The sequence below is a fragment of the Zootoca vivipara genome, chromosome 13 (genome assembly GCF_965207765.1).
Source record: "Zootoca vivipara chromosome 13, rZooViv2.hap1.1, whole genome shotgun sequence".
NCBI classification, from domain to species: Eukaryota; Metazoa; Chordata; class Lepidosauria; order Squamata; family Lacertidae; genus Zootoca; species Zootoca vivipara.
In genome coordinates this window covers 34542252-34556912 of record NC_142596.1, presented here as the reverse complement: position 1 = coordinate 34556912, position 14661 = coordinate 34542252, and the positions used below count along the sequence as shown (strand labels likewise).

Sequence of the window (14661 nt, the reverse complement as noted above, 5' to 3'; positions counted from 1 at the left end):
AGGTTCAATCTCCAGGTAGGGCTGGTAGGGAATCTCACTTGAAATGCCAGAGAGCCACCGCTAGTCAGTGCAGACAGTATTGTGGTTAGATGGTCTGCTGATCTCACTCCATATAAGGCAGCTTCCTTTGAACAAGAGCACCTGCCATGTCTAGAGCAAAGCTGTTGTCTGTCACTGTTGAATGACACGGCTAGATTGCTCTTTTAAGTCCTTCAAGCCTAGTTCTGTATACTCTGACTGGCAGAGGCTCTCCAGGGTTTCACACACAAGAGTCTCTCCCTAGCTCTACCTGGAGATTTCAGCGATTGAACCTGGGACTTTCAGCATGCAAAGCAGATACTCTAACATTATTCAGAAAACATAGCAGTTCTAGAGCTGACACAGAGAGAAAAAAGAGTAGGACAATGGGAACAACTTTAACTGGGTTGTCTTGCAACAGACAGAAAGAAAAACTGCCTGTCATTCTGGGATCTGAGTGTATAAAAGTGTGAAATGTACCTTCAGTTTTAATACAGGAAAAACAGAACATTGTGCTCTATGTATCAAAAGTAAGGGGAATGTTAGGCTTAACACATTTCTTTTGATTTAATGGCTGGCGCAGGGAGAGAAGAGAATATTGGTGGGGAGAGTTTAGAAACAGACAAGTAACATTGTGTTACCAAGAAAGGTTTTATTTCCTTTTGCCAGTAGCTTTGTTAATTGCACAAGAAAAAAAATCATTTCTTCTGTTTTTGCCATTTAATCATCACCACACATCCTATTCTGAATGACAAACGTTAATTAAAAACAAGGCAAAAAAATTAAAAAAATTCACAACCTTAATTAACTATAGATCGGTCATTGAAGGAGAGGGAATTAAAAGAAAACTGCTTTTTCTTACAAGCTTTCCACAAGTGTCACATTTTTTTTTCTCTTTAAAAAGGAAGGATCCAAAATAAAAAGCAATTGTTAAACAGAAATCCCCATTAAAAAGTAACTTTACAGTATTGTCAACAATATTAAGACAACAATGACCAAGCCAATTCAATCACAGAGTCTTGTAATCCAAACTTCCCCTCCTGCAACATCAACAGCTGGAATATGAAGGGACCCACAAAAAAGGATTTTGAAGAAATTGGCTCCTGAAGGTGAGAAACTGAATAGAATGAAACAGCGAGTCTTGCGGTCCCTTAAGAAAACCACCACAAATATATTGTGGCATAAAACCTGTGGGCCATAGCACACTTCTGACCCGTGAAAGTTTATGCCACAATAAAAGCTTTAAGGCACCACAACTCGCTCCCGTTTTGCTGCAAGAAATAGAGGCGGCTATTCTTCTGAAGTGGCATTTGAGACTGCAGAGTGCTGGGCTCACCCTTGGCTTTTATCTGAGTGTGTTCTCTGCTGTTTTTGGTTTATCAGTAACTGTAGAGTCCTGCAGGAAGAATCACACCCACTAGCAGATCTTTATTCTCCTTGCCAAAGAAGCCACAAGATAGGCCTTCAATACAAGGGGTTACAGTTCTCCGTTACTCCCACACCCAGCTTAGTTTGGATTTTTCGCTCCAAGGCAAAATAAAGCGTACTGAAGCCTGCTGTTTCTGTTTACACCTTTTAAAGTTTTCTGAAGACAGCCTTTATCACAAGATTAAGTAATCCCCCCACCCCACCCTGGAACTCTTCGGGATAGTACCTTAGGATTCTTAGCAACTACTTCTATCATTTACAAATCAGGCTATGTGAAGACTGCAAAATATGTCCTCCAAAATTAAGCTGCTCTTTCTGCAAGATCCTAAGCTGTCCTAGCAGGATCCAACAGGGAATCCATAAACTCACAAGTGTTGTGTGCTCATTTCCACTGCTCATCAAGATAAAATTTCAGCACAGGGCAGAGTAGCAGTCTCTGATGGCTATCTGCGGCCAGAGATCACACAAGCAGGAATGGAAGACCCTAGGGAGAGCAGGCTTCCTCAACCTGGTACTCTCCAGAATATTTTGACTAATTCCCATCACAATGGCTGGAGCTGATGGGAGCTGTAGTGCAAAACACCAGGAAGGCATCAGTTTGAGGAAGGCTGCTCCAGAGGAACACTTAACTGGTTCCGTTTCCTTTCCCAGGCTGACTGCTATAATACCACAGAAGTAACAAGCAACCAGAGGAGTGTGGCTTTCATTTTTGTATTGGATCTACAAATGTGAAGATCAACGCTAACATCCTGGTCCATGTGGTATATTCACTACAAAATGGAAGTACGGATTACTGTGCAGATTGGGTCTGTGCATATTAGGGCTCTACAGCTGCAGGGCACCCATGGAAAATGTGAAATCTAATGTGTGAATAGCAAGGGGTGTCCAACCTACCGCTTTCCAAGTGTGAATATGGGACTCTCTTCCAAGACTAACACTGAGTTGATGTACTTAAGACATGGGGGAATTTTCTCTGCTATTTGTACGGCACCCACTTCTTATATCCTTGCATTCCATTTTGAAAGTTCAGGAGCTGCCAGAGAGAACTCAGGACTGTTCATTTCACACCAGCCATTTTTTACATGGAAGCATGTGGTCAAGTTCTGTTGGGCTCAAAAGCTCACCCTCCCTCAATGGCAGCTCTGGTTGATTCAAATAGATTTGAATTCTCTGGGACCCTACTTGACTTCCAGTGAGACCCAGCATGGTAAATTTCCCTTTTCCCTTTACTAGGTTATTTCCACAGCACAGGTACCTGGTCAATCTAATGAAGTGCTCACAACTTCACCAATAGATGACAGAATATCAATTCAAAGCTGGTTGTCACTGCCATTCATGCAAGCAGAGTTTATTAGGCTGTATTAAAGTTCTTGCCAACAAATAGGCATATCTCCTCCTGTTTTACAGAAAGGGAAACATGGACGTCAAGATTCTGGGTTTAGATTTTGGGTCTTCCTGAAGCCACTTTCTCTTACCTTGCCCTATGGCTCTCTGGCAACATGAGAAGAATCCTAATAATCTTTGCCAACACTAACAGCCACAGAAGATCGGGTGGGTGCACACTCGGCATGCTCTCAGGACATAAAACCAAAGGAAGACACCAAAGTTTCTACCTTCGCTCATTAAAACACATACCAGTTCATTTCCTGAATTATAAAAAGCAATAGGGTTTTACAGAAATATTCAAGACTGGGTTAACCTTTTGGGAACTAGAGTCTTGAAATCAACAATGGGGAATCTGTGCCCTCCAGATGCTGGGGGACAAAATTCCCTTTGTTCCAAGACTGCCTTGGATTTGAGTTCAACAACGCTTGGAAAGCCAAAGGCTGTTCTAAATGCATTTGGCATATCCAAGTGCCACAGGCACATGTTGGATCCTGTGTACGCTAAAAACTAAGCTGTCTGAATGGGAAGGGCTATGGATGGAGCCTGTTTGGGTTCTCATAACTAATTCCATTGAGATACTGAGGTGGGGAATATCAGAAACTACAATGCTAATTTTAGCCCTGTCGCCTTCTTGATTGTGACTGGTTCCCCCCTAGGAAAAAAAAGAGGAGCCAGGTTCCCAGGGTCTAGACCAGGTGTGGGAAATATCTGAGCCTCCAGATGTTGCTGAACAACAACTCCCATCATGACTGGGCCACTGAACTTGCTTGTGGAAGCTTTAGTGCATCAGCATCTAGAGGGCCTGTGACTGAGCCACCCAGGTTCACAGGCAGGTGAGACAGCCTTCTTTCAATTGTCCCTAGTGCGTAAGAGAGGACAATGAACACATTACCTACAGCAAATAAGTGAAACAGCAGTTAAAAACAAACAAACAACCTCTTGAGGACACTGGTACAAAAGTGAACACCAGAAGAAGCCAAGCAGCAGACTTCCTGGCAAGAGTCACCTTAGGGTTTCTGAGATGACCTGCAGCTGATTCCATTCTGTGACTCTGAGCATGTGGTATAATTTGTTGTCAAGAAGGCAATGATCCAAGCCTGTTCCCTCCTACTCTTGCTGCTGCTGGCACAGGAAGGCTTACTGTAGCATCTGCCTTTGTGGCAGATCCCAGAAGAGTTTTTGTATTTTAAAAAAGGAAAAACAATTGAGGAGAGGTGGGGGGAAGAAAAGAGAGAGAGAGAGAGACAGAGATGGACTGGTCCAGAGTTAAAACCCAGTATTCATCATCATCATCATCATAATTAATAATCATGGTATTAACAAGAATGGGGCAGCCTAGTGGATGTAGGCCCTGTACACAGCAGACATGTCATTGTCAGATTGGTCCAATGCTTTTGCTCGTTTGTAGACCTGAAGAAAGAGAAAGGCAATAAGAGAACAGTCCTTTCAGAAAGCAAGTATTCTCATAATACTATTGGTTTCCCACTAGAATACAGAACTGCCTCATCAATATCTATAAACACTTCCCTTCAAGGAACACTATGTGAGTTGGGGAATTGGGGCGTGTAGCTCACTATGAGGAAAAGCCTGCTGGCCATAATTAGCCCCAAAAAGCTTCCCCCCATGGGAAAGACAATACTGTGTCATGTAAAAGAGCCAAAATATTCCATTAAAATATAAACTTTCAACAGCTATAAGCAGTATTAAATCACCAAACTCTACACTAGGATGGGCAACCTGTGGCCTTCCAGATGTTGTTACACTTCAGGCCTGCCAAGCATGGCCAGGGATGATGGGAGTTGAACAACAAATGTTCTACGGGTTTAATTTTAACCATGAGATGCCAATGCAAACAAAAATGTTGTACAATGCTTCAAAAAAATGGTTGAACCCCAGAGGACTTGGCAAATCAGGGAGAGTGTGTAATAATCAAGGAGCACCATCCTATCACCTTCCTATAAGTGCCTGCTGTCTTTTTAAAAAAGGTGTGTGTATGGAATTATCAAGAAGATCAGGGTTTAAGAAGTCTGCTTGACATGGCAAGCATGCAGATGTGAAGGCCCATTAAAAATAGGTGAAAAAAATGGTCGTTTCCCACCCACCTCTTTTTCCCAGCCATCACTTATCTAAGCAAGTGTGATGCGTCACTCTGGCGAGCATGGTGGGTGGTCCAGCCCATTTCCAAACGTTGAAGCTAAGAAGGAGGGTGGGAGTCCTTTGCCAGTGAGCCATACCTCCAAAGTTGAAAAACTGGGGGCTGCGTGGCCAAGGCACCCCAAGTGGCTTGGCCATGCAGGACCAAAGTGGCAACTCCCCTGACGTTTAGAAAAGGGGTATCAGGAGCTCTCCTAAAGATGGGACTGGAGCAAGAGAGGAGGCCTGGGCAGCACACATACCTCATTGGCTGCAGCTGCCATGGGAGTTGGGTGGTTAACAGAATCGCCTAGTGCAATGGCTAATCTGAGATCCTTCTGGATGTATTTCAGGTAGAAATCTGGTTTAAAATTTCCTTGCAGGATGTCTGGAAAAAAGAAAAAGCAAAACCCCAGGTACATTTCACATTCCACTTTCCCAGTTGCTGACTTGCTTTCTCTCTTCCCTTGTAGATTTCACCAGTGCCAGGATCAAACTGATCCTGCTTAAAGGCGTCAAGTAAGAGTCAGATTTCTACTCTAGAAGTGATTTTCAAGGCAGATCTCTTTCCTAACCCTCCTTTCAGTGACAAAACCTAGGACACTGCTAAACTGTAACCCTCCCCCAACCATGGACTTCCTGTATCACCCCATATTTTTAAAAGCCTGGCTGTGAAAACAGATGAAGTAGCAACAAGCATGCAATGTTCAGTGGATAAAATCTTCGGCTTGGATGTGGGAGTATGAATCTGCAGCAAATCCATCCTACAGTACACTAATGGAATAGTGAATCCCAGAAGCAGTGCTTATCTCCTCTCCCCCACTCTTTGAACCCCACTATGCAACTGTCTGGTGACACTTAAAAGGAGATACCAGCTTTCTGGTTAAGAAGGAAAGATGGGAGAGAACTTTACTTTGGCACTTCTGGTCCAAGAAGATGCTGGCGAGCTGTCCCTGGTTGAGGATATCCAGAAGAGTCTGCTGCGACTGACCAGTCACTTGAGCCAGAGTTAGTCCTTCTGCTATTGTGGCCATGAAGCTTCCTTGGACCATGTTCACAATCAGCATCATCTTGGCAGCATTGCCCACTTCCCCTGTGAGAGAGACACACACTGTTGGACAGCTCAATATAAGGAAAAAAACCAAGAACCTGCACCATGCTCACTGACATCTAAGCCGTTCTGAAAGACACCCAGTGAAAGCAACTACATCTTCTGCTTGGGGTGGGTAGACTGAATCCCTAATATGCATGCATGCATCACAGCAACATGGAAGCAGCCAGAAAAGGGGGCATAATGGGGTGGGCTTATGTGTGCTCTGCAGTTGTGTACACAACCCTTCTGCAAATCGGGTTGCCTGTATCACTGCTTCAGACTCTGGATTCCAAAACAATTTTTTTTTAACCACAGAGTTTTATGTTCTCTTGCCTAAACATGCTTCCTATTCCACCTCTCAGCATGGAGATACTGATAGCAAGGGTGGGTAATATGGTGCCCTCCAGATCCAACTCCCAATACTCCTGATAACTGGCCATCAGCTGGCCTGGAGCTGCTGGGGATTTTAGTTGAACAACAGTGTGGAGGACCACAGATTGCCCATCCTTACTATACAAATCAAGGCACACGAAAGCCAACTGAATTCAATGGGCTTAAACTATTCTGCCTATGATCAGCCTACTATGATTCTCTTCAGCTCTGGGCTGGAAGATATTACCTAGAAAAAAAGAGGTTTTCCCCATTGCTTGGAAACAACTACTGCAGTCTTCATATAAGCCCCTGTCACCGGCGGCTAGTATCACCAGCATGCCATCATTAGAGAGTTGTTGGTTCCCTGAAACTGGTGCCTCCAGGAAGCGGCCACCCCTGGATACGATCACCTGGAAGAAATGAGAAGATATGTCCCAATTACATACACATGGGGCACACACATACAGTACCAACCAAAAGGTCAAAGAGGAAAGCTACACCTTGAAAACCATCAGGAAATACAGGAAACCCCAAACACCTATTAATGACAGGAGCACCCATGAACTCCCTCTAGCCATTGGGTTAACCTGCTGTGGTGACACCAAAGTAGAAAACATCCCATATATTGGCTAATGTTGAGTATGTCAGCAAGAGACTATTGACAGCGTAGCTACTTTTGAGGGAACTGAAAGGTCACATCAATTTAGGGCCAGCCAACTTGGTGCCCTCCAGTTGTTTGTGGACTCCAATAGTATCTGGAGGGCACCACACTGGCTACCATTTCTTTAGCTCGAACAAAAAGTTCAGAGATCCTAAGGACAGTAGGCAGGTGTATGTGTGTGCAAAAGGGCATAAAGTTTGCAAAAAGGAAATGGGCAAAGGAACTTTGACATGGAGAGAATGTGGTACATGGAGGTGAGGCAGACTTCCACAAATCATATGAAAAAAAATCCGAATCTCTGGCTACAGGTCTCAATTTTTATTAAGTTTGCAAATTGCCTGGCTCTTTTAAGGCAGAATTTGCATGTAGCAGAAAAACAGTGAACACCATCCTGAATGAGAGCTAATCCTATTACATGATTTAAAATAACACCAGGCACTCAGTTTGCAATGCTTACCTGAGCCAGTTCTGTAACAGTGTCTGCATCCACGGTGGACATGTCCACGTAGCACTTTCCTGGACGTATACCCTGGAGCACTCCACTAGGACCAAGCACCAGCTGTGGGAACAGAAGAGCGCCAAAGCAATAGAGTGTCTGCAAAGGAAATCCACCTGTGCCAATGCTAAAGGGCCTCCTACTAACCATCTCTGCACAAGGGCTTGCTGAAAGTGCCCACATGACTTCAGTGGCCTCAACATTATTTACCTTATAGGATGCTGCTGTTCACTTTAGACAGAGGATAGTTTTAAGGAAGCTCTAACAAAGGATCAGGAAGATTACTGCCTTGGGCTACATTTTCTCTCTATCTTGGATAAGGGATGTCTGGTTGAAGCTCCATTAGGATGTGTTACTATTTGCAGTTCCAAGCAGAGGGGAGGAACTGGACCACACCGAAATAAGACTAGTTTCTCACCGGGTCAGCCAAGCATGTGCACAAATCTGCAGTGCTATACTGTAGCACCTGTATAAAATGGAAACTCAAAAGGAATCCAAAATTAATGCAGCCCAACTTCTTACTCAAGGATGAAACCTCCCATTCTATTAACTTCACAGCCTTGCAGTTACATATATATAAAACAGCAGGGGTAAGATTTGATTGATGTGTTGACATTGTAGAGCTCTGGATTGGTCTGGTTATGACAGCAGGCCATTTTAAATGATATGGGGAGGGAAAATCATTTTTTAAAAAGGTAGCAGATGAAGAGTTTCCTAACTCCTGGGCTAGAGGGTAGCTTCTTAGGTCCTATTAGGAGGGGCAGATCATACATTTTGTGTTACTCAACTTCATATTACACTCAGCCACACAATCATTTTTGTGTATTTTACTTGTATTGTGCATTGGTTGAGTTGTATGGATAACATGAGCTAGGTAGGACCCTGGAGCAAAATCACTTAATAAATAGAAAAATATACTCAACTGTGCCAGTGGATTCTTTGCTGCTTTTCTTGCTTGTTATCTTGCTAAGCACAGATAACAGTTTTTCAAGCCTACTCTTACAGCCACATAAGAGCTACAAAACTTGCAGCACAAACACAATCCTCTTTATTCCACCCTCTATTAGTAGTCTCAGGTTTTAGAAGTGTGCTATTGGGAAAGCACAAACATATCAAACTCCATCTGACCTCAGCCTTTGAGACTGAGGTTCAAGCTCTAAGTCTTGATGTTCTCATCCAAGTCACTCTCAGCCTCTTTTCCTCAGCTGTAAAATGGGAACAATAGCAACCTCTCACAGGGTTGGCTGCAGTTATGGAAAAGCCACAATAAAGTTATCTAAAGCATTTTAAACTGCGAAGTGGTACAATTTGCCTCTGTGGCTGACTGTGGTTATCCTATCCCACAGCACACACAGTCCTTTATATGTTTTATATATTGCCTTTAGACTACAGCCTTCAAAGAGGATCATGAAAATTATAAACACACACTACACCAAGAACCACACAAAATGAAGAAAGCAAAAAGCAAAAGTAACCAGCTCTGCCCAAACCTACTGTGAACTATTCCAGTCATTTGACAGACAGCAAAGCTTTTAGAAGGAGATTAAGCATTTGGGCAGAAAATATCAACACACAGCTGAAAAGACAGGCTGACCTTGTTCTGAATACTAGAGCCATGTTTTGTTACTCTGATCAGTTTCCACCCATGATTTAAAACTGGAATGCACACTTCACTCTTAATTCTCACAATTTCTGTTCCCAGAACAGCAGCCAGGCTTCCTCCTTGAAACTACAGTACCACTACCTCCTATTTCCCCCTTCCCAGTCAAGGCAAGACAACAGTGATGCTTTTGGGCTTTTCCTGCATCCTTCAGCAATTGCATAAGGGAATCCTAGCAGACACTTATTCCAATTGAATAGTTGGATACTATTCAAATATTCTAATTCTAGCATGTCTTTATATATATGCTAAGTAAAGAGTGCGGAGGGTTAATCAATGTTGCACGGGCCCTCACTGCTTTAAGTAAGGAGCACAGAATGGAGGACGCCTTCAGTTTACTAATTTTTTCAAGGCAAACCTCAGCCTCTCTTGCAGTACACTAGCATGCCCAGATGTACAGTTTGGAAATTACCGTACCAGACAAACATTTGGGCATCCATTACAGGAAGCTTTACAATGAGGAACATGATTTCTGCACTTTCTTGGCTTACAATTAAAGAGCTGCAGAGATTCATGTCTGGAATCAATGGAGGGATTCATTCATCAGGAGTCAGTATGTTTTAGAAGAGTTTTTGGTCATGGAAAGTCAGCTCTGTGTACAGCGCTGTGAGAAAGGTGGGAGCGTGCAAGAAAAAGAGATAATCCTTACATCCTTGGCTGCCTTTGGATCAGATACGCAGGCGAAAGTGATGTCACAGGTGGAGACCACTTCAGCGGGGGTTCTTCCCAACCTTGCCCCCTCCTGGATGAACAAATCACACTGCAAAAGTCACAGACCCAAATGTAAGAAATGGAAACAACTGAATAATAAAGGTCAAAGCTGGCTTCGCTCTACCAGGGACCCTGGTGTGCCCACGGTTAACTGAAGAGTATTGCATCCTGGACCACATTCACATGAACAAAATGAAACAGGGTTAGGCTATTTAGAAGAACCCTGTTTTCTGGGGGGTGGAGATCACGTTCAGTGATGTCAGGTTCTCTTTTCTGCTTTCTAGAGTGGTTAGCTATCCTCTTACTTTAGGCAGTGGATTTCAAGGAGTATTCCAAAGACCCCAGGGGTTCCATAGCAACTTATCAGGCCCACAGCTCAAGAGGCCAATGACAGCAGGCTACCTTCTAATAGCCAAACAGGTAGCAACAGCTAGAGCCCAGTTCCAAAACACAGCCCATGCGGGCTGGTGGGGGATAGAAAACCTCACCTGTCCTGAATGACAGGAGAAGGCAACCTGCTACTTTCTACTGGTGGCAGTAGGTGGGGATGGGTCCTGGCACTAGCTTTCATCATCTCTGTGTGGGCACTGAACATTTGAGCCATTCCCCAGCTGCCACAGGCTGCTAGATGGTAGCTCCGAAACTAAGCCTCTTGATTGCTTTCACCCAAGAATAAGGGGGAGGGGACCGTTGTGAGTTTAAGAATTAGACATGCACACTATCTCTCGCTCCACTGTGCTCAAGCAATCTATAGACTAGCCATTCCATCTGGCTGTAGCAGAGGGACAGAGGGGCTTCAGGGTCCACTTCATTGACTCTGCTGAGACAGGCTGCCATTCAAGGCTTCCCATTCAAAAGCTACTTATATGTTCATTACAAACTGATACCTGAGTCGGCTTCTCTTCCCTCTTCCCTCTTGTGTTGTATCTGTTAGGTTGCAAGCCTGAAGGGACTGGCTTGTATGCTACTGATCAGGAGCCAAAAAGGCTCCTGAAATGGCTTGTATATAAATACAAGCCATTTTAGGAGCCTTTTTGGCTGAGGGGCAGGGTAAAACAATGCTTCAAATAAATAAATTCATCTCCAAAACCTTGATACAAGAATGATGTGGGCACAGCTGTTCCAGAGATCAGAAGGCAGAGCTTCTGCTACTAGCCACAAAAATAGCACAAAATGAGAGGAGAGAACATGAAGCAGAGGGAAGGAAAATGTTACCATGGCTACTATGTTCTGGTGTGATAATTTAAGCTGACTTTGTCACAGCAGTGGTGGAGCTCAGAAATGCATGTCTCAGACATGACTGACAGAAAGGCATGCTTTTTGTCTAAATGGCTTTCCCTCATTACTATACTCAGTGAAAGCTCAGTGAAACCCCACTGTTCACATTTGGGATGGTGGCTTAAGGCCAGCCAAGCTGAAAGTCGCCACAGCTTCATAATGAAGTCACAGAAGCTTAGACCAGGTGACTAAGACCATGTATGATACTGCCTCATACTTCCCAAAGAATGAACTCACCTTTTCAGCAGTCCGGTTCCAGACCGTGACAGTGTGACCCATTTTTAGTAAGTTGGACACGATGCCACTCCCCATCAGGCCAAGGCCAAGGAACCCTATCCTGGGGAGGAGAGAAGTAAGTTTGTAGCTTTGGAAATTTGCATAAGGGTTTAATGTGAGATTGGAGATATAGCAGAGGCTCTTCGAGGCTTTGTGGGGTTCAAGCTTCATGGAAACAGACATAAAGAGGCAGGCAGCAAAGTGCATAATTCATAGTAATGAGGATTTACTGAGTGAGCACCAATGTTCTCAGGAGCAAGAACACCAAAAGGATCACATTTATATCCCTAGCAAAGAGCCAATGGCTGACAGACATCAAAAAATCTGCTCTATATAGCATGCCTAAACAAGCAGTCTGGACTTAAGAGACATTACTTTCTACTCAGGCAGATAAGAGAACCTCATCCTAGGAGGACAAAGAACTTGGTGCACAAAGTCATACTCACTGATAGCACAAAACGGACTAGGACGGTGCAGTGAAAAATGTATTGGGTATGCATGTGCAAGGTCTAAATTTGAGTACAGTTCAGCAATGACTGGGTAACTCCCTCTCTTAGCTAGTTTGCCTCAGAAGGCTCAACACAGCATTTGGTATCCTGCTGCACAACTCACAAATCAAGAGTCACTTATGTTTTTGTAAATCTTTCTGTCATGCCACTTAAAGAGAATTAAATGTTTGTTTAAGCTACAGTTCGCATGTTAGCAGCCACTCTGGTTTCATGCTTAGGAAAAGCCACTGCTAACATGCAACATTCCTTATCCAAATTAATAAGGTGGGGAGGGGGGTATTGGAATAATTTTGGTTGAGAGGGTCCTGCATGCACTTTAAGTAAACTATAAAGAGGCTGTGGCAGAATGGAACAAAGACAAATTACCCTTGGAAACTTGCAAAGATTACAAGTGACTGTTTCCCTCCTCAATTAACGAAGGCGTTTCAAAACTGATCTTAATAAAGCTAACTCATTTTAGCTTCCTGTATGTCTGCCGTTCAGTTCACAGCTGGCAGCACTTGCAATGCTTAACTAAACCACCATGAGAGGCTTGTGGCAAGCCACTGCTAATACAGCTTCACACTAACAGAGCCCAACCCAAAAGGACGCCTTGTCTGCTTCTGAATTGCTAAGGGGAAAGGGTTTACCTGAATACTTTCATTGTTATATATTAAGTTTCCCTTCAGCAAGCCTGAAAAACGGACATTCCGAGACAGCTCCAGCGACAAACAGGCCACAGCCTGTTCTGCAGGAGGGAAATTGCTTCCGAGAGCAAGGCAGGAAGTGCAACTTTAGCTCCTGTCACTCTAGAAAGGAGAGGGGGGAAGCACAGGAAGTGCCAGAGGACACAAGTGTCACGGAGTGCTGTTCCTGGAAGGTACAATGCTCCCGCCTCTACCCAGGCGTCTGGTGGTTTGGGGTTGGTGGTTAAACAGATTAGGCCACCTGACCTGCCTTGCAGGACAAGGCTTTCATCCACATATAGAATAGGCAACTCCCAGCAGATTCATGCAACGACCCTAGAGTTGTGATAAAAGCAACTTTCATTTTTCAAAATGCATTCATCGGAAGGAAGCTCACTACGATATTCAGGAAGTCTTGTTAATTTTATTTATCATAGTTTGATCATGCTCTTCTTCAAGAAACTCATTGCTTTTGACTTTCTTGCATCTCTTAGAGCCTTTTTTCTTATTTATCCTGGAAGCCCTTTGCAAATATTTCTAATGTTTAGACTAGCTGGTCACTTTAGTGATTCTCTGTATTGTTTTTAATGGTGTTTTATGTTTTGTGTACATTACCCTTATATTTTATACTATGGTGATACAGAAATCTATCTATATATAAAAATGTAAAAGGGGCATGTTTGTTTGTCTCCACGTTTCTCCATAACCGCGTGACCGATTGCGTTCAAATTTTGACACGTCACATGCGAATACGAGAGGAGAAATAAACTGTTTGCGTAGACAGATGTCACACCTAGGCAACGTAAACCCCAAAAAACCCCGTGTTCCAGAACTCACAAATCACCCTCAAGTGCATGCTGGGAGCACAGGAGAGGTCACAAAACAGCGCCCTCTAGCGACGGATACACTGGTACTGCACCTAGGAAACATTCCCTTTCCACAACATCTTGGCTCGGCCTTCCAGACTGCACCAAGTGGAGGGGGGGCCTCACCTGGGTGGGGGATGGGGGGAGGAGGGGTCGGGACAGGGTGGTGCCAATCACAGGGAAGAGCTGGGGTGGGGGGAAGAGGGGACGGGATAGCTCATGGGTCGGGACATGGTGGGGGGAGTCACAGGGATGACCCTGTGTAAACAGAAGATAAAACATTTCAACAAAATGAAGGGGGACTCTGAAGATGAGGGGAGTCTGAAGCGGGACTCTGAGGGGCAATTTAACAGACTGAGCCGCAGCAACGCGTGGCCGGGCCAGCTAGTACTTTTATAAAAGCACAAACTCACTCAGCCATTCCTCTTTTAACAAGCCTTCTAAAATCTTTATCCCAACTGGTATCTGCTTCGAATCTGAATTAGTTTTCCATACGTGATCTTATTTTCAACTGCTGTAATACATATAACTATGGTTTTAAAAAATGTTTTATAAATTCAATTGTTATAACTGTTTACATATATGTATCATATGCGTTATATTGCAAATTGCTCCTTAAGCCAACAGGGCAGACATGGCAGACTTCAGAATCAGAGGGAAATGAAAGAAAAGAAGGTTCTTACTTCTTGTCTGTGGGAGTGATGCTGCCATTGATAGCCGTGCTGTCTGCTGCCTGGATAGACGTGGACCCTGTTTCCTAAGGGGTAGAAAACACAAAGCCATAAAATATAATGTTACTTTACAGAAAGAGGCAGTCTCAAAACTTTAAAGCAGGCAAGTAAAAAAGGAAGGCTGCTATACCTCTTCACACACCTTCAGCTTCTTTGTGATGGCTTGGTAGCAAACAGCTGGCTGCATAGAGAAGAAAGGGAAAATAACAGATTTGGGGGGGGGGGGACTCTTTTGCCGTCTTGCAGGGCAAGTAGACCTATATGCTCAGCATGAATAGACAATTATGAGCAAGCCAGGGACATCCCACTCTACTTTCTTATGATAAAAATAGTTCTTGTGTTCAACCCCTTCCCTTCAGAGCCAGCCCATATAACACT

The 14661-nt window shown here is 43.9% G+C and overlaps 1 protein-coding gene across 33 annotated transcripts in view; it reads right to left on the bottom strand.

Moving 5' to 3' along the window:
* Positions 1-650: 650 nt before the first annotated feature.
* The window catches only part of GLYR1 (glyoxylate reductase 1 homolog), a 41158-nt gene continuing 27147 nt past the window's right edge, over positions 651-14661 (bottom strand). For 22 of the 33 annotated variants that reach the window (XM_088657001.1, XM_060282890.2, XM_088656981.1 and 19 more), the window contains 9 exons: positions 14414-14464; positions 14236-14309; positions 11474-11573; positions 9897-10007; positions 7549-7650; positions 6678-6840; positions 5879-6058; positions 5229-5353; positions 651-4242 (listed from right to left, as the gene is read on the bottom strand). In XM_088657001.1, coding sequence (XP_088513127.1) covers positions 4168-4242; positions 5229-5353; positions 5879-6058; positions 6678-6840; positions 7549-7650; positions 9897-10007; positions 11474-11573; positions 14236-14309; positions 14414-14464 — 981 coding nt within the window. In that variant the 3' untranslated portion in view covers positions 651-4167. The remainder of the gene's footprint in view (positions 4243-5228; positions 5354-5878; positions 6059-6677; positions 6841-7548; positions 7651-9896; positions 10008-11473; positions 11574-14235; positions 14310-14413; positions 14465-14661) is intronic. The other 11 variants (XM_088656984.1, XM_088656989.1, XM_088656986.1 and 8 more) reach the window with 3 other exon arrangements.